Below are 27,021 nucleotides of genomic sequence, written 5' to 3'. Positions count from 1 at the left end.
CATAAGCACAGTTAAAAATCACACCCCACCAGGTTACAGTCCAACAGGTTTATTTGGAAGTACTAGATCTCAAAGCAAGGCATCTTCGTCAGATGGTTTGGTGCAGAATCATACGACACAGACTTTATAGCAACAGGATTGCGGTGTCATAGAAGGTAATGTTTAACAAATTTAGCATAAGTCTTTCATCTTTTTAGAATGATCATGTTAGTTTCTGTTCCTTCATATGCAAATGCCAGAACTTTTTTAAAGTTACATTCATAGAACACAGAACAATACAGTGCAGAACAGGCCCTTTGGCCCGCGAAGCTGCACCTACCTGTGAACTAATCTAAGCCCATCACCCTACACTATCCTAGAATTTCAACCAGTGGGGATAATTTATCTTTATTTACCTTGTCTTTCCCTGTTATACTCCTTTTCTTCTGTGAATACTGAAGCAAAATAATCATTCTGTAAGGGCCAACAGTACTCTTAACCACCCGCTTTCCCGAAATATAACATAAAATCTTCTCTTATTGTCTTCTATGTCCCTTGCAAGTCCCTTGACTGCCTGACTGACATTGGCAGTCAGGGCATTCCACGCCCTTACCACACTCTGAGTAAAGAACCTGCCTCTGGTGTCTGTCTTAATCTATCACCCCTCAACTTGTAGCTGTGCCCCCTCGTAGAAGCATATGTCATCATTCTAGGAAAAAGACTCATTGTCCGCCCTACCTAATCCCCTGATCATCTTGTATGTCTCTACTAAATTCCCTCTGAGCCTTCTTTCCTCCAATGAGAACAGACCCAACTCCCTCAGCCTTTCCTCACAAGATCTTTGCTCCAGACTAGGCAACATCCTGGTAAATCTCCTCTGCACCTTTTCCAATGCTTCTACATCCTTCCTGTAATAGGGTGACCAGAACTGCACACAATAGTCCAAGTGAGGCTACACTAGCGTTTTGTACAGTTGCAGCATGATAGCACAGCTCTGGAACTCAATCCCTCTATCAATAAAACTTAATACACCATATGCCATCTTAACAGCACTATCCAAGGGGATGGGGACAATCGAAATGTGGAACTGGTTTAAGGAACAGATACTGCATGCCTTCGATAGGTATCCTCCCTACTCTCATCCTACTGTGTACTGGAACTACAACACAGATTCCCATCCCCATGCTGAGCTAGTTTAAATCCACCCAAATAGCACTAGCGAATTTCCCACCCAGGATATGATATTAGCACCCCTTTGACCTAAAACCCTCCCTCCTGCACCATCCCTACAGCCACGTGTTCAGCTGATATCTCTCCTCGTTCTTCACCTCACTATCATGTGGCACGGGTAATAATCCCGAGATAACAACTCTGTTTGTTCTCGCTCTCAGCTTCCACCCTAGCTCCCTGAAATCCTGCCTTCCATCCTTATTCCTCTTTCTACCTACGTCATTGGTACCTATGTGGATCACGACTCGGGGCTGATCACCCTCTCCCTTCAGGACCCCAAAGACACGATCCCTCGCAGCTGGGAGGCAACACACCAACTGTGAGTCTCTTTCGTTCCTAACAAACCTTCTATCTGACTCTCTAACTATTGAGTCCCTAATGACGAACACTCTCCTCCTTTACCCTCCCCACTTCCCTTCTGAGCAATATGGACATGTTTTCTGGTCAAAAAATTACTAGTTTCACAACTTGATAGGCTGGAATCTGAATTTTCAAAATTCTATGTCAACAGACCAATATCATAATCAGTACATTACCATGTCTGGTTAGACCCATCATCTGGGGGATGAACTCTGTTCACCAAAACAAGCAAACAACAAAACTCCTCATGCACAGTAGGATTTATTTATTTTACCAGGAAGTATGCTTTATTAATGGATGTTAATTTATAATGACGATCCTGTATTAACGTTGAGGGAGGTTTGGCTATCATTTCTTAAAAACCAAAATTATGAAACAACCTTAAGTTTCTATCCCATGACTCCACGGTGGGGGTGTGATGACCTAATAGTATTATTACTAGACTGTTAGTCCAGAACCAGGTATTAATTGGACATCTAGTCTGAATCCCACCACAGCAGATGGTGGGCTTTGAACTCAGTAAAAATCTGGAATTAAGAGTCAAATGATGGCCACAAACCCATTGTTCATTGTTGGAAAAATCCACCTGGTTAACTAAAGTCCTTTAGGGAGAGAAACTGCCATTATTACCTGGTCTGGCCTCGATGCGACTCATGGCAATGTGGTGGTCTCTTAACTGCTCTCTGGGATGACATCCTAAGCAGTGACGTCCTCATCCCATGAATGAATAAAAGAAAAATGTTAGGTCAAATTTGAATTTCAACACTGAATATTTCTGTTTTTGAAGCTGGTACCAAGCAGTAGCTATCAAACTCCACAGTCCGACATTGAAACATACACATCAGTCTCAACACATTGCGGAAGAAAACCATTAAGCTACCTCAATAATAATGATAGAAATTTTCAAAATGCATAAATGAAGGAGTTTTGACCAACAGAATGAAATGATTTCTAGTCTGTGTGCCAAAAGTACTTATTACTTCCTTCTTATGTATATACACAGAATCTATGCAGTGATTATTATGAGCAATTGATGAAGAACCTTTCAAATCAATTTGTACAAGTTAAAATGTATGAGAATTGGTCTTTGATGATCCATTTGCTCTTCAGACATACATTTGAATTTTGTTTTGTGCCTTTGAAAAAGGTTTAAAGCTGTAAATAATTATGGAATCAAAAGGACATTAAGTTTCTGAACCCATTCCTTCTGTAGACAATGTAAAATTGAGAACTCCATCATAATTACCCTCCTCAGCAAAATAAAACTGGCAATTGTCAGAGCCACCCTCCCCCACCCAAGGCAATCAAGCAATCCTCTAGTCTATAAAATGCCCAGCAATCATTCCATTAAAATTCAGTATTGTAACTTATGATTCCATATCACAAGCATTACTTTGTGCCTGGAAAAGCCAATTAGAGCAGTTCCAAACAGAAATGTTGAATTCAAAAGACCTAAACATTTGCACAGAGAATGTATCCATCACTTAACAATACAAAGGGAAATATGAAATCTAAAATAAAAATTAACTGTTGCAAAAATTTTCAGGAGTTAACTATTAATTCCAAGACACTAAAAATGAAATTTCATTTTTAATTAGAAAATATTCTGCATTTTTAAAAATTATCTAAAGACCCATCTGTTCATGTGGATTTTTGTGATTATTACACTATTTGCATAATGGAAGTGCTATTCTTTACTCGTGTTAATATGACATCAGCTAGGCATTTTGACCCTTATCAAATGCATTTAGTTACATAAAATAATGTTAATACAACAGTCAAAGTTTGCTTGCACTTCATTGTCTCACACCACAACAGGAGGAATTTTGCTATAAATTCAAAAGTCTACATAACACTGAAAATCTTTTTAAAAATGTATCCAACGCACTTCTTTCAGGAAATACACTTATGCTATCCACAGGGAAATAAATGCCTGAGGAAGAATAATTGACTCAGCTAATGTTACCCTCGGCAATAATCAAAGAGATTTGCATTTCATTAAAATTGTGTAAGATAGAAATTCCTCAATTTCATATTTAATTGCTGCCCCTAAATACATATGGAGATGAATGTATTGTGCAGATGGATGGGAGTAAGCCTCCATCTGTCACTGACGATACTACAATAATGTTTGGAAAATAACTGCACGTTCCCACACCACAACAATTTTTTTGACAATAAATTTGCTAATTAACTGTTGGCATGCCAAATCACAACTGACAATCATAGCCAGTTCCTCCAAATGTATACCTTGGAGTATAAACATGTTGCATGGATTGATAAATCAGATGTGCTTCAAGCTCAGCTCCTCTCCTACCATATTTTCTTTTACATAATTGGAGATAAATTCACAGAACCTCAACACACACCTACATGTAGCAGAGATAAAAGCTGCTTAAAGAGGTTTAAAACAACAATTTAAACAGGATTTTTCATATCCTCAAATTTCTTCATAGCTTGCTGTCAATTTGTTGGAAGCTGCTAACTGGACATAGCGATGTACAAAGTTAACTTTGCTGATCTAAATGAGCTAAGAGTAAGAAAGATTCTTAAGGTTCACAGTAATTGCCTTCCCAGAAACATAGAAAATAGGAGCAGATGTAGGTCATTCAGATCCTCGAGTATGCTACAAAATTCATTACGATCATGGCTGATTATCTAATGCAATCCGGAATACTCTATTCCTGATTCTCCACTCAGCCTTTGATCCCTTTTGCCAAGTACTATATTTAATTCCTTCTTGAAACCAAACAACATTTGGCCTCAACTGCTTTTGCTGATCAAAAATTACACAGGCTCACCACTCTTGAGGTGAAGAGATTTCTCCTTATTTCAATCCTAAATGGTTTACCCCATATCCAATAACTGAATGTGGCATTGAGGAGTCCTCGTAAACCTGGAGTCAATTGGAATCACCAGTTGGAGACATAAATGACAAAAAGGTAGATAGTTGTGGTCACTGGATTCAATTGAACTCAAAGACATCACTGCGGGAGGTTTTCAGGGTGATGTCCTTGTCCTTTATCTGATTCATCACTAACTTTCCCTCTATTGTAAGCTCAGAAACAGGGATGTTCACTAACGATTGCACAATATTCAATGTCCAAATACAGCCAGACCTGAATAATAGCCAAGCTAGAGCTGATGAGTGGCAAGTAACATTTGTGCCAGGCAATGAGCATCTCCACGAGTGTGAATGTAACCAAGATCCCTTTACGTTTAACAGCATTATCAGCACTGAATCCCTTACTATCAACATCGTGAGATTATAATACATCAGAAACTCAACTGGAGGAGCCATATAAATATGTGATAAATCAGAGGCAAGGAACCATGCAGTTAGTAGCTCACCACCAGACTCAAGGCCTTTCCAGTGTTTACAAGACACAAATCAATAGACAGGTCTTTGAAAACCAATACAGATAAGTCGGGCTGAAGGACCTCCTTTATTCTGGTCATTCTATGAACTGCATTATTGATGAGACACAAACTTCATAATATTCTATAAGATGATCATCCAGGTCACACCATGTGATGTGATAGGACATGTAGGAAACTGTCATTTAATTTAGGTGAGTGTTACTGTCCAGTTTCTATGCATCTCCAATTGGCAACTCAATCCTAGCATGAGATGAGACTTAAAGGTCTGTCTGTCTCCTTAAAAGCATTGCTAGGAAAATAAATGCTGATCCAAATGAGAGGTTGCCACACGTAGCCAAAAAGGTGAATTTTTAGGAAACTTAAAAGGATAGCAAGGAAGTAGCAATGTATGGAGTTAGGGTGATAATTTAAAGACAAACAAATAGGAACAGACGCTGGCAGAGACGTCCCAAGTTTGGTTGAAAAAAATCAAGTTTAAGAAAAGTGTTAGGAGTGGAAAAAGGAAACAAATAAAATGATAAGAGAGTTTAGGTGCCAAGGTAACTGAAATCTAACAAGTTGATTGATCCCACTGTTGATGTTGTCTATAGAGTGAAACGATCAGTATAATAGTGGCCTACAATTTACCACAGTGGTTACACAGCTGTCATTTTATGCCAAATTAACATAGAAATGACTCCTTCTTATTACAGATGTTTGTGAAGTAGTTACAATGCATGCAGTAATGCATGTCCTGAAATGGGATTTTAATTAACATACAATTTGCAATGTAAAGACTCTGCTCTCATTTATGTTACACAGGTTATACAAAACTGCAGTTCAGTACCTTAGTGTTCTGTAACTGAGCAAGACCTGTAGATGCATTTGCCAGAAGAAAGTCACCACTCAGGACTGCCATTTTATTGCCAAACTGCATATCCTTCAATGATCCATGGGACGAAGTCACTTCCATAATATTCACTATTCCACGATGCACGAGAAAAGCTGTGTGGATCAGTTCTGTAATTTCAGCCAGATTTCGCTGACTGAAAAAAAGAATGCAGAATGAATTACTTACACATCAAAGCTCCCAAACAATTCCTCATCCACCTATAAACCCAAAATTAAAAGGGGCATCACTGCCCTTCAAGCATTTCACAGAAAGGATTAGTGATCATAGAATCATATCATGGTTACAACATAAAGATTTAATTTGTTCCACTGCACATCTGCTAGAACCTCTCACTCACTCTATCGCTGCCACTGCATCCACCCCAGAAAAGCTCATGCTCCACCTCTATCACAAATGCCTGCAACATCCTCTCTCACTTACTCTCATCTTGCCTCCAACTTCCATACCACTCAACCCACATGACTTTGTACTGCCTATTCAGTCACCTGAGATACGTCATCACCTCAACCACCTATACCAGCACTAATACCAGCTATGCCACCCAATTTGATCTCACTGAATCTTTCCCTTTTTCTCATTCCAGGAGAAGACAACCCACAATAGATCAGAAAGGGTCTGGATGGATGGAGATGTACCTGGCATCAGAATCCTTAACCCCTATAAAGAGAAAATCTTGGCATTCTTAAGACTAGAACCACTCTTGTGGGGATGCCATGACACCCATGTGCCAACAACCAAATGCCACTCTTCATTCTACTGCAATTTTCACATTAACCCCAAAGTCCTCAAGTCTTGTGGTTCTTACATGTCCATTTGAAATGCATCCTTTATTTTATACAGCCTTTCCTCATTCATCCCTTAAAAACATCTCTCTCGATTTTCTCCATTAAATGTAATCTACCATGTGCCCATCCATTCCACCACTGTGTCCTTTTGAAATTTATCACTATCCTCCTCACAGTTCACGATAATTCCAAACTTGGTGTCCTCTGAAAATTTTGCAGCTGTGCCCTGTACACCCAAATCAATTTCAAGAAATAACAATGACCCAGGAAGAGCTCCAATACATTCCCTCTTCCAGTCCAACAATTCAATCATGGCTCTGTTTGCTGCTATTCAGTTAGTTTTATAACAAAGCTGCTGCTGTACCTTCTATATCACAAGCTTCAACCTTGTTGACAAACCTACCATTATCAAGCACCTTTTGGAAGTCCACATCATGATAACAAGCAACTAAACCAAGTTAGTTAAACACAATTGCCCTTTAACAAATTTGTTCTGGTTTCCCTTAACCAATCCATACTTGTCCAAATGATTGCTAATTTTGTCCCAGATTATTATGTCAAAATGCTTTCCCAACATAGGAAGTGAACTGACTAACTAGAAGATGTGGGTTTATCCTTATACTCTTTCTTTCAACAAGAGCATTTATTACTTTAAATTGTCTGGCTCCCATCCTGTTCATGGAACAATAAGCTCTTTCATGATGATTGGAGCTGGATGAAAGGCTCAATACTGCAGTAGGATCTCCAATTGTTACATTAAATTTATTTTGTTCCCCTGCCTTACCATGAGCAATGCCACAGTGGGTCACCTAGAGCTGGAGAAATACCTTCTAACCATCACAATTAGTTACTTGAAACTTTTTTTTGTAAACTGCTCTGTGCAGTTTTAACCTCAGTTGATCTCAGGATGTGCTTAAAAATACACATGCTGAATTCTAACAGACTTCGTGGCCTTGAAGGCACAGACTGCATTACACAAAGCTGCCTCTCAGCAGCAGTATAACTACTTTCATACAATAATGTATCTTCTGCAAACATAGAAAAAAGCGTGTAGTATGTTTAGCAAGATCATGTTGAGCATTTCCAACAGAAGAGACAGCTCAACATTCTCAACTCAAAACTGTAGACAAAACAAAGGCTAAATAATTATGTGCAACAGACTACCTGTAGATCAGAGATCATAATTTCCCAACAATGTCTGTTACAGCAACAGTTTTACCAGTATTTAACAGTATTACATTAGCTACATCAACAAGAAAGGTAACGAAATCACAGGATAATGTATGAAATATCAGTGTTAATTATGTTGAAGAAATGTTAATATAAACAAGATCACTTCAGTCCTGTGAATTGAATAAAAAACTAATCAAAATAATTTCTCAAGATTCCTTCAAATTCAGCATCAATAATTCAAGTATACAATGAGTGATTATATCTCATTCTAGTAGTCTAACTGATGCAGATGTTGAAACTGCAATTTTCAATAGTTTTTAAACAGATCTCACTCTGTGGAAACAAAGATATAGAAGAAACTTATGGAACAATTGTTTTGCATAAGAATTGCTTGCTACAGAGGCACATGTGATTAACAGATTTCTGGAAAAGCTATGCCCATAAAACTGAATGGCTAACATTTCTACATTTAAGTGCATATTATCTTTAACACAAATGCTTTCCGATAGCAGTCCATGATTAGATCCTCCACACTCATGTCGTATATTCTATATCTCACTGTTAGTTACAGCAAAACTGTGATTTGTCAATCTTAACTGACCATGCATTTAATAGGCATGAAATAATTTACTCAATTCAACCTGTAAGAACCAAATCAGCAATCAGTTGATGGTCCTGGAGATTGCAAAAGAAACATTTACTTTTCTCCTTTGAATTGTTTTCCTGTATGCACAGCAACATGCTGCTGTCATTAATTTATAGAATGTGTCATCCAAGAAAGGAAATGTCCAGGAACCCACAAAGTTCTGTGGCTTTGTATTGTAGTTGTCGACCATAATCAAACGTAGGAAATAAGACTACGAAGCTGGGATGCAGACCTTTTGCTATAAAGCTGATTATCATATATAATATGGCATGGCTGCCTTCTTGATGGAATGAATATCAACATGAAACAATGGTCTTGCGCTATGCAGGTCAGGAGAGGTACTGGTTTTGAACAAGGAGTACCAGGATCCCTGATCAGCCCAAATGATAAGTAAGTAAAAAGGCAGAAGAGCTTGTGATGCTTTGGTTCCTGGACTGAAACCAAATATTAATATTCAGGAATGGTTAGAACTACTAAAGTACAGGGATGAGAGAGTTACTTACTTCGACAAGGCAGGGGCCAGTTCAGTAAAACATTAAATGCATACTCTAACTCCTGAGTAACTGATCAATTAACCCCATACTCAACTTGACAGAGACCCAACTGTACTGCTGCCAGATGCATGACACCTTCAACATCACCAAACCCAACACTCTCTTCCAAACTACTGAAAACACCACATCTTTCTCCTGTTTCATGTCTTAGACCCCTCTTCCCCTGCCACTAGAGACCCCCTCTCCCCCACTGCATCCCCTTTCCCACCAACATAATCTGTCTCTCTACCCAAGTTCTCAATGCCCAATACCCGCTTCCCCCAAACCTGGACACATATCATCTTGCCCCACTGCTGGGCACATTCCCCAATTGCCCTGCCACTTCGAACTCAACCAAACCAACACCACTCTCCCTAGGAGACCTAATAGATCCCACTCACTTCTAGCTACACTAAACGCTGCATTATTTACCTGGATTCCTTTGTCACGATGCCCTCCAAGCACCGTAACATCTCACTAACCTGATGTGGTTACTGTCACAGTAGCTGCCTGGATTTCTAAATGGCAGAGCACAGCAGCTGATTGTTGTGAAAATGGAGCATGATTAGCCTTTCTCTGATGGTCCTGCACTATGAAAGAATTCTCCACATGCAAGTAGAGCTCTGCATTTCTGAGGGAATTCCAAAGGGAAGCTCCTTCCTTAAATGCAGAGCTTCCCCCTTTCAAAAATCAGATGGCAGAGTGGCAATCTGCATGAGATCTCCACCCCTTAGAAATTCAGGCCTTTTTCTGTTAAGGAAACTATTATAAAGTGGCTTCAGTGTGATCTTGTGAGCCTAACAAACCTGATGCTACTATATCCTTGTCATTCAGTCTCCATGCTTTAAACCTGGATTCATGAGCTTCAAAGTTCCACCTTAATGAGGGTGACATTTTGATCAATTCTAAAGCTGAATTAACACTTCACACTGAAGTGATTAATAACAGAAAGAGGAGAAACTAACTAAAGTTGCTAGAAAAATGTAAAGGACCACATTCAATGGAAACAGAATCTTGAATATGCCCAAGAGGAGGAACAGATTTACTGGAAATGGAAAAGGCCTCATGGTGCCACTGATTACAAAGGTTAACCAATCTGATGATTAAATTTAGGAGTACCCCCCCAAAAAGCTATTGTAATAGTGAATCTTAATCAGGTTCTATTAATTAAAGCAAATTCTACCAATAATGAAGAAAATTAAGGAAACGTTCTTTTGGCAAAGGCAGCGAGAACAAACAAGCTTTTTTCCTGCTGCATTTTAATCCTGAATTATTGCCTTACAAAAAACTCAAACAGTACTCATTGTAACTTTACCAAGTGAAGTAATTTGGCATTTACTGTAGTGTCAGTTTGACTCAGTCAGTAAACCTCCCTGACGTAGAGAGTTTGTGAGTTTCAGTCTGTCTAGTGACAGGTGCTCTGATTGCATTTTAGGAAAAAAGCACTTCAATATGCACTTGAGATAATGTAAATTAAAAGGCTACAGACTAAGACCTAGACAGGGGACGAAACGTCTGCAACACAAATTCCCAGCTCGGCGAACAGAACCACAACAACAGACTAACAGCTAGGTGAAATTTGACTAAATAACTCTGCTTTTGGACAGCACAGAAATCACCTCCTCCTGTGCTATAAATACCTCTATGTTTCTATATTTCTGAACCTAGGTTGACATTTCAGTGGTGCATTGATTGGAATTGGCTTGTTTCGCTGGTTTAGGTGGAGTTTAAAATACTTGAGAGCAGACAGTCCTCCGAGGGTCTCAGGCAAAATTTGTCCTTCACCAATGTCGTCGTAAATCAGATAAAACAACTCAAGGTTATTTCCCTGACACTCAGAAACCTTGCTTCGTGCAAAATAGTCGTTTTGGTTATGTCATAATCACATCATTTAAGTTGAATCCCTCACAATCCAAAATGGCTCCTGAGGGTTTTTTAAACTGACAAATATAACCACTTTCATATTGACTGAATGAGTCGCAGATTTCTTTTATATAAAATGGACTTTCTATTCCCTCCATCCTAGCTTTTTGTTGTTGGGAGTGCTCTAATATATATCTAGACTGTTCATCCCACTTCCGTCCACATCAACTGAAGTAACAGATGTGATGGTAAGTCTAGGGATGCTCTGACTGTCCCAGAGGCAGCCTGTGTAACAGGAGGTCAGGCTGCAGGTGGCCTGGAACACACAGCTGCAATCTGCTCAGACTGCCCACTTCCAAAATGGGAGTCTTGGCAGAACCTCCCTGTCTGAAATCCTCTCTTTTTGGAATTGCATATTTATAACTTCCCAAAATTGCTGCAATGCTGGCTATGCAATCATGAATGGGGAATAAGCAAATAATGAAGATCCCTCTCCGTTACTCAGCATTTGAACAGTCATTGTAATAAATATTAGTTGTCATTCTTGTAATCAAACTTTGAAGCAAAAGCTAACAAATGATACAATTTGAAAAGAAGGGTGACAAACAAAACACATCTGAGATGTGCACTGTACTTTTTTACAATTTTAATAACTGGAGGAGCTCACCGATATCGTGACACATCCTCACCTTCACAGCCACAGCTGGGTAAATGGATTTTGCTGACAACAGTGTGGTCCATATGACATCGTTTTAATTCTTAATCAGTCAGCACACATCTCCCCTTGACTTTACTTGTCAATTCTGTGTTCTACAGTGTTGCTACTTGACAAGCTATGCTTATTTTTTCCCCCTCTCTGCTTTGACTTCTCACAGAAGTTCCATGTTGCAACAAAGTGGCTAGGAGTTAGTGCAACTGCTATAGATTACAGCAATAAAATCAGAAAATGCTGGAAATAGTCAGCAGGTCGAACAGAATCCATAAGAGAAAAAGTTGTACATTTCAGCCTAACTTGATTTATGTTACTCACTTTGTTACTATGTCCCCTCAAGTCTGGAAAAATGAGAAAATCTACTGGGGTCCATATGGGTCCAGAGCACCAGAAGCACAATAGCAAGATGCTTGATAATGAAAGCAGTCGATATGAAAGTAATACAGTCTTAACCAAAGTAACATACAATGCACTGCTGTGCTGAAAAATAAAGCAATATCTCTTTAAAAGTATAATATCTGAATTAAATAAATTAGATAAACATGAGCAAAGACCACTTGCAATATTCTTGTTGGTTAAGCAGCTGTCAGTTTGTGACTTTTTATACAAACTAATTTGTATCGCTATTAAAGTCTGACACATGCAGAGTGATGTGCATGTGGGTGTAATGTACTGCTTTTCAATATACCAGTGAGGTATATCCCATGCCCTTACTCAAGATAGATTAGATGCTATGCTGCTTTGTAGGACAATATGAGGCCATGTACTACAAAATGTACTTGGCTAAAGCTGCTTTCCTTTAATATCTACCTGCCATTAAATGAACAATGAATGATTTTTTCTTAAGGTAATCAATAAGTCACAACTCTGACTTTCGTTCTGTATTTTCTTCATGAAAATATGATTGCAAAGACTGCCTGGCTTCAAGAAAATGTGATCCTCAGATACTTAAGCAAAAATGATTAGATTAGGTTAGATTAGACTTACAGTGTGGAAACAGGCCCTTCGGCCCAACAAGTCCACACTGACCCACCGAAGCGCAACCCACCCATACCCCTACATTTACCCTTGCCTAACGCTACGGGCAATTTAGCATGGCCAATTCACCTGACCCACACATCTTTGGACTGTGGGAGGAAACCAGAGCACCCGGAGGAAACCCACGCAGACACGGGGAGAACGTGCAAACTCCACACAGTCAGTCGCCTGAGTCAGGAATTGAACCCAGGTCTCAGGCGCTGGTGAGGCAGCAGTGCTAACCACTGTGCCACCGTGTCGCCCATGTTTGAAGCGTAACACAGAAAATTAATCTGATGGCAATAACGGAAATATGACTATCAAGAAACGAGTGATAAATGTATCATTTTATATTACTGATGACAAATACCTTATCAATATTAACTATCTGATGTCTACATGTTGTCAACTTTATTATCTATTCTGATGTCCACATTTATAATAAAAACTCCTTGTGTTGTCTTACCATAAGGACAGAATATAAAGTGTCAACATGTGGACTGAAACACAACTGGGTAGTTTTCAAGTATCATGTGACCTTCAATCTTATTCCAGTTGAAATCATATTTGATCTCCATTTACTACGCACACTGGCAGAGGAGATCAGTTAGTAGACCAGAACGGATAAATGCGAATGCTCTCATTAAACAGCGATAGACCTGCAGACCCAAATATTAGTTTTCGTGTCAAGGTTTGACATGAATCCTCAAGGTTTGCCTTTAAAAGAAAAAAACTTCAATAGTTTTCAAGCAGTGCAAACCGTAAGATTAAATAAATCTTACCGCTGGATTGATGGTGAAATGCTGATACATAACTATCTTAGTATAATGATAAAGATCAACAGGCTTCTACTAAAGAATCACTTAAAATTTATAGCTGAATTTTCAAACCTTTATCCAAAGCATCATTTCAGTTCTGCTAGCAAACATGCTCCTCCAGGCAATTCTTAAAAAATGCAATGACCCGTGATCCATGACTATTAATGTTTTGGTTGCATACAAATGAGTCTCTTCCATAAGTGTCAATTAGGCAGAAAACGGAATAGCTAAAGCAATGATTTTCAAACTTTTTTACTGAAGAGCTGGTTTTGAAATTATTTAGTAATTACCACCTCCTGCCCTAATCTAAATTATCACACTACGTATGCGTTGCATAAGAAACTGTTAGAACAAAGATTTAAAAAATCAAATGTGTACTTTCATGCTCTCCTGCATTCATGGTCCTCTCCAAGGTGAGACTGCAGCTCGCTGTACATTGCTCAGTGTGCTCCTGTTTTCCGCACTCACGTTATTTTATAGACACCCCCCAAAGACTCTCTATGGATCCTAGGATCACAGTATGAGAACTACTGAGCTAATGAATAAAATGGCATCAATCCCTAAACCCTATATTTACATACAGAACATATCTTTAAGATGGTAAAACAGCATTTTGCAGAATGTGTTAGGGCTGTATGTGTGATACAGATTAAAATATGCTTACATAGAAGAGCACTCAAACTAAGTATTCACAATTAATTACATGTGAGGGAACATGGTTCCTCCATTTAACTTTCACAAAGGCTATCTAATGCTTCACATTTAGGCATGAGGGAAAGCGTAATGGAGTCAATGCAGTCAGAGGAATAGAAACTCCAAAGTAAACAAAGACTTTACAGAAAAAAATCATGACGTTAGTGGTGAAAAAGGACTGGAAGAAATCAGTCAGTTCCTGTTGCAGCCACGATTAAAACTCTCTGGAGAGCTTTACAGAAAATTAACAAATTGCTTATAACAACTTGAAATTGCAGTGGCACATGGCACCTATATAATATTCAGTAAGTGAACCGTGCTCAAAGCTGGTAATATTTAGGGACTGAATGGTACAGCTCACTGGTGCCAAGAATAATATACTTTATTTCCACCAAGTCTATTCTAAGTAATGGGTAACAGAGCATATTAAAAGAAACTGTACATAGCTGGGCAATGCGCCACAGAATTCAATCGTTTCAAGACTAAAGCAGTAATTTTGGAATGTTTCACCCCATTTGAACAACAGAGGTCTTGAAATTGAACTGCATGAAGCTTAGTGTGCACGCCTACCTCTGAAATTTAAATAGATTTTAAAACAGTGAAGTCTCATGTAAGGATTCAAACACATTCAATCATGAACACTGAGGTTTTGTGGTGTCTAGCGATAAGGCTCAGATGAATACAACGTGATATGCTTTCCTCTCCAGAACACTGACCTTTTGAAACTTTTACATTCACCATCAGTATGTTAAGATAGTTCACTTGACAAGACTGAGTATTTAAGTTTTGCATGTTAATCAATGTTTGCACAAGATACTTTAGCTGTGAAAAAATATTTCAATGAATTCAGTTGAGAAATATCCTCTCACCTCAACAAATTACACAATGATAATCAATCTAATAGACTGAGTAAAAGCTGTTCAATTAATTTCCTCAAACTGAGCATCACGTGATAGCACTTGAAATGGTTTGTGCCTAACCACCCTATCCCAAAAATGTTTCTGACAGTAGTGTAAACATTGCTGACTAGTATTGAGCCCCAGACTCAGCAAATTATCTCAGATTAATAATATCCAAAATTGTTTCAAAAGCCTTGCAAAGTCATTGTCCATTGCATAAGAGTTGTGTTTCAGTCCACTTCCACTTTTGCTCACAAGCATTTTGGCCTTCCCAACCCCAACCCACTTTGATAAAGTTGTGTAAGTACCAGAATTATAACGACTTCAAGAAAAACAAATTGAAAGTCTTGGGTGCTTTAAAACCCTGTCAGGATATGTTATTGACATAACTACCTGTTTTTTTTAAGGATTTAACATAGAATTCTTGTTGAAAAAGAAAACATTATTAAAAACTAGTTAATAGAAGCCACAACCAATCATTTTCCTGGTAAGGATTTCTTTGTACTGTAAGGTACATTCCCCTTCACTACTTGAACATACAGTTTTAAACAAAATTCGATTCATTATGGCATCTCAGTTACTGATGTGTCCAAAACTACCGACCATGAATACAAGGCAATTACTAATGAATTCAATATGAAACAGTGGAAATGTCTTCATGCAGAGATTGGATAGGCAATGACACTTAGCACTGATGCACTGAAGGGAAAATGAGGGAAACCACACAAGGAAGAATGAATAGAAGAATACAATTAATTAGTGTCATTATAGCAGAGGGGAAATCAGTAGTTCTATCAGTGACTCTTGGGAACACTGTCTTCCTGTCTGAAAAAAAAACCTCTGCTATAAACTCACTGTTGTCCATCCTTAAACCAACATTTTGCTGACACCGACCAAGGGACCTGATTGTAAATCTGCACAGATCATTTCAGAATCACAGGTCAAGTGGAAAGAGCAATAAATAAAGCTTAAAGCAGCCTGGCCTTTACTGTTTGGAGCATAGAATACAAGAGCAAGGAGATGATGCTGAACTTGTATGAGACATTTTAGACCTCAGAAATGAAAAAACTCCAATTATAAGGATAAAGTGGAGATGCACAGACCATTCCATTTGAAGAAAATGCAACTGTGAGAAGATCTAATAGAAGTTTACAAAATTATGAGGGGACTGGACAGAGTAGCTGGCAGAAACTAGCCCTCCTCTTTAAAGGTTCAAGACTGAGAAGGCACAGACTTAATGATTTGAAATCTGAGAAGTTGTAAGGCAAGGAAAACAATTTCACACAGTGAGTAGTTCAAATTTGGAATGCACTGCTTGGAAGAGAGCTGGAAGCTGGTTCAATCAAGAAGGCATTTTAGCTTAAATAATCATCCAATAATGTGCTAAGGTGTGGAGAAAAAGTAAGAGAATGGCACAAAGTTATGATGCTTGTTTTGGACAGCCAGTGCAGACAATGGGCTAAATGGCCTCCTCTGCTGCAAATGTGTTGCTGGTCAAAGCACAGCAGGTTAGGCAGCATCTCAGGAATAGAGAATTCGACGTTTCGAGCACAAGCCCTTCATCAGGAATAAGAGAGAGAGAGCCAAGCCGGCTGAGATAAAAGGTAGGGAGGAGGGACTAGGGGGAGGGGCGATGGAGGTGGGATAGGTGGAAGGAGGTCAAGGTGAGGGTGATAGGCCGGAGTGGGGTGGGGGCGGAGAGGTCAGGAAGAGGATTGCAGGTTAGGAGGGCGGTGCTGAGTTGAGGGAACCGACTGAGACAAGGTGGGGGGAGGGGAAATGAGGAAGCTGGAGAAATCTGAATTCATACCTTGTGGTTGGAGGGTTCCCAGGCGGAAGATGAGGCGCTCCTCCTCCAGCCGTCGTGTAGTTGTGTTCTGCCGGTGGAGGAGTCCAAGGACCTGCATGTCCTCGGTGGAGTGGGAGGGGGAGTTAAAGTGTTGAGCCACGGGGTGATTGGGTTGGTTGGTTCGGGCGGCCCAGAGGTGTTCTCTGAAGCGTTCCGCAAGTAAGCGGCCTGTCTCACCAATATAGAGGAGGCCACATTGGGTGCAGCGGATGCAATAGATGATGTGTGTGGAGGTACAGGTGAACTTGTGGCGGATATGGAAGGATCCCTTGGGGCCTTGGAGGGAAGTGAGTGTGGAGGTGTGGGCGCAAGTTTTACATTTCCTGCGGTTGCAGGGGAAGGTGCCGGGGGTGGAGGTTGGGTTGGTGGGGGGTGTGGATCTGACAAGGGAGTCACGAAGGGAGTGGTCCTTGCGGAACGCTGATAGGGGAGGGGAGGGAAATATATCCTTGGTGGTGGGGTCCGTTTGGAGGTGGCGGAAATGGCGGCGGATAATACGTTGTATGCGCAGGTTGGTGGGGTGGTAGGTGAGAACCAGTGGGGTTCTGTCTTGGTGGCGGTTGGAGGAGCGGGGCTCAAGGGCGGAGGAGCGGGAAGTGGAGGAGATGCGGTGGAGGGCATCGTCGATCACGTCAGGGGGGAATCTGCGGTCCTTGAAGAAGGAGGCCATCTGGGTTGTGCGGTGTTGGAATTGGTCCTCCTGGGAGCAGATGCGGCGGAGACGAAGGAATTGGGAATATGGGATGGCGTTTTTACAGGGGGCAGGGTGGGAGGAGGTGTAGTCCAGGTAGCTGTGGGAGTCAGTCGGTTTATAATAGATGTCTGTGTTGAGTCGGTCGCCCGAGATAGAAATGGAAAGGTCTAGGAAGGGGAGGGAGGAGTCTGAGACAGTCCAGGTGAATTTCAGGTCGGGATGGAAGGTGTTAGTAAAGTTGATGAACTGTTCAACCTCCTCGTGGGAGCACGAGGCAGCGCCGATACAGTCATCGATGTAGCGGAGCACACCCCCCACCAACCCAACCTCCACCCCCGGCACCTTCCCCTGCAACCGCAGGAAATGTAAAACTTGCGCCCACACCTCCACACTCACTTCCCTCCAAGGCCCCAAGGGATCCTTCCATATCCGCCACAAGTTCACCTGTACCTCCACACACATCATCTATTGCATCCGCTGCACCCGATGTGGCCTCCTCTATATTGGTGAGACAGGCCGCTTACTTGCGGAACGCTTCAGAGAACACCTCTGGGCCGCCCGAACCAACCAACCCAATCACCCCGTGGCTCAACACTTTAACTCCCCCTCCCACTCCACCGAGGACATGCAGGTCCTTGGACTCCTCCACCGGCAGAACACAACTACACGACGGCTGGAGGAGGAGCGCCTCATCTTCCGCCTGGGAACCCTCCAACCACAAGGTATGAATTCAGATTTCTCCAGCTTCCTCATTTCCCCTCCCCCCACCTTGTCTCAGTCGGTTCCCTCAACTCAGCACCGCCCTCCTAACCTGCAATCCTCTTCCTGACCTCTCCGCCCCCACCCCACTCCGGCCTATCACCCTCACCTTGACCTCCTTCCACCTATCCCACCTCCATCGCCCCTCCCCCTAGTCCCTCCTCCCTACCTTTTATCTCAGCCGGCTTGGCTCTCTCTCTCTTATTCCTGATGAAGGGCTTGTGCTCGAAACGTCGAATTCTCTATTCCTGAGATGCTGCCTAACCTGCTGTGCTTTGACCAGCAACACATTTGCAGCTGTGATCTCCAGCATCTGCAGACCTCATTTTTTACTAAATGGCCTCCTCTGCACTATAACAATTCTATGATTCTCCAATTTCCTCAGACTCAATTCTGTTATCAGATTTTTATGTGGTACTTTGTTAAATGTTTCTTTAAAATCCATTTTTACAACATTCACTGAATTCCCTTCAACAAAGTGTTCAATTAGATTTGTGAAGCAAGCATCTGAACTTCCTTAAGTATCCCAAATCTCTCCAAGTGCCACATTTTGTTTTCTCCAATTATTGTTTCCAAACCGTTACCCATTATTGACTTAAAACGGACGGGTCTGTGGTTAGTAGAAATGACACTCATGAATAAGGGTGCCAGATTTGCTTCTCTTCTGATCTCTGTCACTCCTTTAGTATTGCTATCATTTCTGCTACAAATAATAGGGACAAGCAGATTTTTCACCCCATTCATTACATCAATCATCTGTACGTTGATTGATATTTAACCAGCATCCTTTTAGTAAACACTTAGAAAAAACACTAATTAAGAATTCCAGCCATGCCTAGTGTCTCCAAAGATATATTACCCTCTTTGCCCTATTATCCTAGGAGCTCTGCCTCATTTCTCCTACTACTTAACCTTTCTGACATGTAACTACCTGTATCTGAAATGTCTCCTCCTCAAGATCATCCATTGATCCCATGGCTTTCCCTGTTAGTTTGTGATAAATTTTTACCCTGGCTAGGCCTCTGCTCATCCCATTGAAGTTAAGCCTATTCCAATTTAAACGTTTACTTTAGATTGCTTTTCACTTTTTTCCATCGCTAATCTAAAACATATGATGTCGTAATCAATCTTAGCTAAGTGTTCCCACAGACACTTGGCTCACCTCATTCTCCAAGATCAGATACTCCCTTCCCAAGTGAATGGGGATCACACTGGTCAAAGACATCCTCACAAATACTTGTTCATAAAGAGGAAGAAAGGGGACAAATTTCTGAAATCATCCCAAGTGAGTGTTAAGGTTTCCCCTAGTACCACCATTCTATAGGTCCATTCATCGGTGACTTTGCTTGAGATTTGCTCCTCTGTCCCTCTGTTTGGAGATCTAACACAATTACTCACATTTGTTTCTCAACTCGAACCAATCCAATTCCGTCCTTACCTCAAAGAGGAGTTCCAATTCTATCTTATAATTTTGCATCTATCTGGATTTGATACAGTTTCAGCTTCAATTAACTGTCCATCACTTTATTCCACCATTATCGCCTTTCTTCCATCTTTGTTTTTTGTTTTCTAGGACTCTCACTCTGCATACCTCAGACACTCGCTTCCTCGTTTAATTTGGTCTTTTCATCTCTTCTGACACCTAGTCTATACATTATCACGCAAAACAAAAAACACAAAGAACTGTGCATGGTTGGTGGTGGTGGGGGGAGGGGAAGAGAAGAGTCTCCATTGGCGGGGGGGGCAACAGAGTTTGGTCTGAATCTCATCCTCTTGCCCTTGCCTCCTGTCCCTCACTCCACAAGACTATGAAACCCAGAAGAAAATGGCTTATCTTCCTGATGCTGGATCCCACAAAAACTAAGCCTCCAGGGCCCTGTGTATGGCCAGCAGCTTCTGGTAAGTAAGATGGGACTTCAGCATCGAGGCCAATGATTCACCGGGAAGCTCACCATTCAGCTCTTAACCACCCAAATGGAGGTTGACCCAATGAACTCTCGCATTAGCTGAGATGAGCAATCAGTTGCCACTGAAGACATCTGCAGCCAAACTTAGTGCTTGGAGCACCAATTCTCAGCCAACGTTTTAGTGAACAAAGATGTATTAGAATTCTGCAGTTAGCACCATAAAAAGAAGTGTGACTTGTCTTCTCGCAGTGACCTTGCACTATGAAAGATTCTGATATCAGGCATACTCCACATTTCTGAACAGGCCAGGTTTGGACCTCCCAGCAAGAAATGCAGAGCCCGGTCAAACTGGAAAATGTAGAAGTAGAAGTGGTGATCAGTGATAGCTGCATTGGGATGATGCTGGCCCTACTACGGTGCTTTGCCGTAACAGACCATTAATTCAACTGTTTTTTGTGTTTCTGCTACATTTAAGCCTCCTATCATCTCATCTGATAAGATATCCTTCCATTCTGTTCTCCCATAAGTATTCATTTAGCTTTCCCTTAATGAATGAGAGAACACCACCAGGCAATTCAGCTTATTTTCACATATTCCCTCACAGTCAGTTTCAAAGAACTGGGAATGCTAAAGTATCGTCCGTGCTCCCCCCACTTCACCGCGTCTCAGACAAGATGCTGCGCAACATAGAACAAGACCTTTCAGCTCACCAGCCTTGAAGGTTTACATAAGCCTCCTTCTATGTCTCTTCATCTAACCAAAGGAAGACATCCTTCTGCCCTTTTCACCCTCATAAATGTTATCTAGCTCCTGTCCTCATAAAACACATGAAATCTATCTGCCTACATTACTCTCATTACTCGCTTTGGATAAATAAGTGAAGATACCAAAACTCTGAAGATCTTAATATGCTCCTTTAGAAAGACAGTCTAGTATGAATGATAGGGGATAGTTTAAAAAGTGGAAAAGCGATTTAAAAATGCACTTAACCTCTGAGTACACTGAAAGCATGCTGACGAACAGCAACTGACATCAGTTTGAGCAAAGCATACCTGGGGTAGATTCCACTGACCAGGTCACCTTCAAGTAGAGGGTCAGCTGTTTTGCCAGGTCCAGCTGCTTTCGACATCAATAAGACAACAAGACCTCGCAACTGAAGATTGTTTCTGCTGTCGCAGACAAATCCCCTACAAAATCAGAAATAACATTTACTGAGAAATAAATCGACAAATTCTTGCTTTCCATTTTCACTCCAACTGTTTGCATAATGAAACATTATTTATTTTGGTTTCAGGCTGATCAACATTTAGTAGATCCTGAAGTATCCAATTAAAAATATACAGCCATATCTATTGTTTTTGCTCATTTTATATATTTAACATACTTTCATTGTTTTTGGAACCATGATGGCATACTTACCATGTGAATGTGAAAAGGTTACATCTTCACCCCTCAAAACAAACCTTATAGACCATAGGTGCAGGAGTAGGCCATTCGGCCCTTCAGGCCAGCACCAACATTTATTACGATCATGGCTGATCATCCACAATCAGTATCCTGTTCCTGCCTTATCCCCATAATCCTTGATTCCACTATCTTTAACAGCTCTATCTATCTCTTTCTTGAAAGTATCAAGAGAGTTGGCCTCTTCCGCCTTCTGGGGGAGAGCATTCCATACACTCACCACTCTCTGGGTGAAGAAGTTTCTCCTCAACTCTGTTCTAAATGGCCTACCCCTTATTTTTAAACTGTGTCCTCTGGTTAGGGACCCACCCATCAGCGGAAACATGCTGCCTGCCTCTAACGTGTCCAATCATTTAATAATCTTATACGTCTCAACAGATCCCCTCTCATCCTTCTAAACTCAAGGGTATACAAGCCCAGTCGCTCCAATCCTTCCTGCCATTCTAGGAATTGACCTCGTGAACTTAGGCTGCACTCCCTCAATAGCCAGAATATCCTTCCTCAAATTTGGAAACCAAAACTGAACACAATTCTCCAGGTGTGATCTCACCAGGGCCCTGTACAGCTGCAGAAGGACCTCTTTGCTCCTATACTCAATTCCTCTTGTTATGAAGGCCAGCATGCTATTTCTTTACTGTCTGCTGTACCTGCATGCTTACTTTCATTGACTGATGGACAAGAACTCCTAGATCTTGTTGTACTTCCCCTTTACCTAACTTGACTCCATTTAGATAATAATCTGCCTTCCTGTTCTTTGCCATTTATCCACATTAAACTGCATCTGCCATGCATCCGTCCACCCACCTAACCTGTCCAAGTCATCCTGTATTCTCATAACACCTTCCTCACATTTCACCCTGCCACCAAGCTTTTTGTCATCAGCAAATTTGCTAAGATTACTTTTAGTGCCTTCACCTATTTCACTAATGTATATTGTAAACAGCTGCAGTCCCAGCACCAAACCTTGTGGTACCCCACTGGTCACCGCCTGTCGTTCCGAATGGGACCCCATGTATCGCTACTCTTTGCTTCCTTTCAGGCAGCCAATTTTCAATCCAAGTCAGTATTTTGCCCCCAACACCACTTGCCGTAATTTTGTTCACTAATCTCCTATGTGGAACTTCATCAAAGGCTTTCTGAAAGTCCAGGTCCACTACATCCACTCGGTCTCCCTTGTCTGTCTTCATAATTACATTGTCAAAAAATTCCAGAAGATTAGTCAAGCACAAATTCTCTTTCATAAATCCATACTGACTCTGACCTATCCTGTTACTGTTATCCAAATGAGTCGTAATTTCATCCTTTATAATTGACTCCAGCATCTTTCCCACCACTGACCTCAGGCTAACCGATCTATAATTCCCTGTTTTTCTCTCACTTCTTTCTTGAAAAGTGGGACAACATTAGCCTCCCTCCAATCCGCAGGAACTGATCCTGAATCTATTGGACATTGGAAAATGATTACCAATGCGTCCATGATTTCTAGAGCCACCTCCTTAAGTACCCTGGGATGCAGACCATCAGGTCCCAGGGACTTAGCAGCCTTCAGACCTAACAGTCTCTCCAACACCATTTCCTGCCTCATAAATTCCCTTCAGTTCATCCATTACTCTAGGTCCTTCAGCCACTAGCACATCTTGGAGATTGCTCGTGTCTTCCCCAGTGAACACAGAGCCAAAGTATCTATTCACCTCTTCTGCCATCTCCTTGTTCCCCATAATAAATTCAGCCATTTCTGTCTTCAAGGGCCTAATTTTAGTCTTAAGCATTTTGTTTTCTTTTCACATACCTAAAAAAAGCTTTTACTATCCTCCTTTATATTTTTGGCCAGTTTGTCTTTGTACCTCATTTTTTCTCCAGGTATTCTCTGTTGCTCTTTAAAAGTTTCCCAGTCATCTTTGCTATGTTATACTTCTTCTCTTTTATCTTTATACAGTCCTTAACTTCCCTCTTCAGCCACGGCCGCCCCTACCTCCCCTTAGGATCTTTCTTCCTCTTTGGGATAAACTGATCGTCCACCTTCTGCATTACATCCAGAAATACCTGCCATTGTTGTTCCAATGCCATCCCTGCTGGGGTATTGAACCTTGGCCAGCTGCTCCCTCATAGCTCCATAGTTTCCTTTGTTCAACTGCAATACAGACACTTCTGATTCTTCCTTCTCCCTCTCAAATTGCAAATTAAAACTTATCATATTATGGTCACTACCTCCTAATGGCTCCTTTACTTGAAGGTCCCTGATCAAATCCGGTTCGTTGCACAACACCAGATCTAGAATTGCCTTCTCCCTGGTAGGCTCCAGTACAAGCTGTTCTAAGGATCCATCTCAGAAGCACTCCACAAATTCCCTTTCTTGGGGTCCAGTACCATCCTGATTCTCCCAGTCTACCTGCATGTTGAAATCCCTCATAACAACTGCAGTAATAACTTTACAACAGGCCAATTTCAACTCTTTATTCAACTTACACCCTACATCCAGACTACTGTTTGGGGGCCTGTAGATAATTACCAATAGGGTCTTTAATGAATGACTGCTGCGTGACAGGTGAAATACTGCATAACATGCATTATTATTACAACATGAGTGTTTGCAGGCATTTTAGTTTGTGTATCTGGAGGGTTCTTGTGGTGCAGCGGTAGTGGCAGTGGCCCTATCCCTGGGCTGAGAAATCCAGGTTCAAGTCCCACTTGCTCCAAAGGTATATAATGACATCTCTGAAGAGGTTGATTAGAAAAACAGGTCAAAGAGAACACAGAAGTTGCTGAATAGAAAAAGATTACAAAAAGGCAATTCTGCAAAAGCTGTACCACTAGTCAAGTCAGGAGGAAAGATGTTGAATACAATCTCAAGTAACCAAAAACATTATACTGTACAGAACATGTCTTCTGTAGGAGAAATTTACAAGTTAGATGCTAATTGTCTAAAATTTGTTTCTCACTATAAAAATCTAGTGCAAAGGATGGAGGAAGTCTGTTTATTTGACCTCCTCCAGGGTTGAACTTTCTGTACGCTCTATAATTTCTGTCAATTTTGTTAGAAATTTGTGCTAAATACACTACTCAAAAGTAATGGACAGAATTTGATATATGCGACATTTGTTTAGGTGAGATTATTTTAAACACATTCTGCTTATTTGACAATGGTTATAGATTAGACAAAACTATTTCAAAACTAATCAAAAGCGTGGATTTTAACTGATTTGTTTTCTGCATATTTGAAGTTGGGAACAACAGATATTCAAAATGAGGAGGTATCGTGAACCATTAGATACGGAGTAACTGTTATCAGTAATGAAAATAGGAAAAATAGTCCATTTGGCCCCTGAAGCCTGCCTCATCACTCAGCAAATCATGGCCAGTTTCCTCCACAGTTCAAAGATGTACAGGTTAGCTGGATTGGCCATGCTAAATCACCCTATAGGGTCCAAGGATGTGCAGGCTAGATGGTAAGCGGAGTTACAGGGATGGGGCAGGTATTTCTGGGTGGGCTCTCTTTAGAGGGTCAGTGCGGATGCGATCTGCACTGGAGGGATTCTATAATTGATCATATATATTACAGGTGAGGTGAAAAGGACTGCCCTTTACAGCAAAGCTGCAATGGTCCCATTGTGGCATCAAGGAGCTCCAGTAAAACTAGAGTCAATGGGAATCGGGGAAAAACTCTTCCCGGTTGAAATCTGATCTTGCACAAAGTACAATGGTTGCAGTTGTTGTAGATGAGTCTTCCCAGCTCCAGGGTATCTCCTCAGGAGTTCTTCAGGTTAGTTTCCAAGGTCCAACCATCATCTGTATCATCAATAACCTTCTCTCTTGTCAGATCAATGTGGGAAGCTCAATGATGACCACATAATGGTTAGCACTATTCGCAACTCCTTAGGTACTGAAGCAGTCCATGTCCAAATTCAGCAAGACCTTGGCAACATCCAGGTTTGAAGTGACAAGTGGTAAGGAACAACAGTGAATTTAACTATCACACCTTGACATTCAATAGAATTACCATCACTGAATCTCCGATATATATATCCTGGGGGTTACCACAGACTAAAAACCAAACCAGACTAGCCATATAAGTACTGTAACGACAAGAACAGATAAGAGGCTAAGAATATTGCAATGAGTAACTCAGCTCCTGACTCCCCAAAGCCTGTCCCCATCTACAAGGCATAAGTCAGGAGTGTGTTGGAATGGACTCCACTTGCCTGGATGATTGCAGTTTCAACAACACTCAAGAAGATTAACATTCAGGACAGAGCAGCCTGGTCGTTTGGCACCACATCCAGAAACATTCACCCCCTTCACCAGTGATGCTCAGTGGCAGCAGTGTATACAATCTACAAGATGCACTGCAGAAGGTTACCAAGACCCTTAGACAGCATTTTCCAAATCCACATCTACCGCCATCTAGAAGGACAAGGGCAGCAAATACGTGGCAACCTACAACTGCCCATCCAAGCCACTTACCTTCGGAAATATTTTATCGATCTTCACTGTCATTCGATCAAAATCCTGCAACTCTCTATAATAGCATTATTAGCCTATCTATGCCAAATGAACTGCAGCAGTTCAAGAAGGCAGCTCGCCACCCTTGCTCAACGATATCCAGGGATAGCACAATAAATATTCATACAGCCAATTATGCCCACAGATTAATTTAAAAATAAGGCATGCTTCCTGTTAGGTGTGGCAACAAACATGAAAGGATCCAGGGCATAGAGTAAAAGTAATTGGCTAAAAATGTAAAAAGGTGACAAAAAGGTTTTTCCAGGCATCAAGTTTTCTTTAAAATTTGTTCATATTGCCAATCCCTTATTGTCCTTTGATCTGACTAGCTTGCTCGGGCCATTTCAGATGGCAATAATGAGTCAGCTGCATTGCGGAGAGTCTGGAGTCACATGCAGGCCAGACCAGGTAGGTATAAGAGGTTTCTTTTTCTCAAGCACACTAGTCAACTGGATGGTTTGTAAGATCAACAATGGCTTCATGACTGTCACTGGGCTAGCTTTTAATTCCAGATTTTTATTAAATCCAAGTTTCACCATCTGCCATGCGAGCTCATTGACATTACCACAACCCACTGCCTCCCAAGCGGAGGACTGCAGATGCATGTGAAAACTATTGCTTGCAGGTTGCCCTGAAAGACACACATCATCTAGACTTGGAACTATGCCATCATTCCATTGCTGCTGCTCGATCAAAACCTGCAAACTTCTTTTCTACAATCACTGCAGTGCACCAACCATCATAGACGAGAGCATTTCAAGATGGCAGCTCACCACCATCTTTTCAAGGGCAATTAAAGATGAGCAATAAATGCTGGCCCAGCCATTAATGCCCTTATTCAGAGAAAGAATTTAAAAACTGGGCTGA

At 41.1% G+C, this 27,021-nt stretch overlaps 1 protein-coding gene across 2 annotated transcripts in view; it reads right to left on the bottom strand.

Annotated features, from left to right (window-relative positions):
• Positions 1-27,021, bottom strand: part of pdss2 (prenyl (decaprenyl) diphosphate synthase, subunit 2) — a 182,068-nt gene that overhangs the window by 86,116 nt on the left and 68,931 nt on the right. For both annotated transcript variants that reach the window (XR_009647406.1, XM_060856518.1), the window contains exons 3-4: positions 21,243-21,377; positions 5,777-5,975 (exon numbers count right to left, since the gene is read on the bottom strand). Coding sequence is in view for 1 of the 2 variants with exons in the window: in XM_060856518.1 (XP_060712501.1) it covers positions 5,777-5,975; positions 21,243-21,377 (334 nt within the window). In the remaining variant the exon portion in view is untranslated. The remainder of the gene's footprint in view (positions 1-5,776; positions 5,976-21,242; positions 21,378-27,021) is intronic.

Source organism: Hemiscyllium ocellatum, chromosome 3 (assembly GCF_020745735.1).
Source record: "Hemiscyllium ocellatum isolate sHemOce1 chromosome 3, sHemOce1.pat.X.cur, whole genome shotgun sequence".
NCBI classification, from domain to species: domain Eukaryota; kingdom Metazoa; phylum Chordata; class Chondrichthyes; order Orectolobiformes; family Hemiscylliidae; genus Hemiscyllium; species Hemiscyllium ocellatum.
Note: the sequence above shows the minus strand (reverse complement) of the source record. Positions and strands in the feature narration are given on the sequence as shown.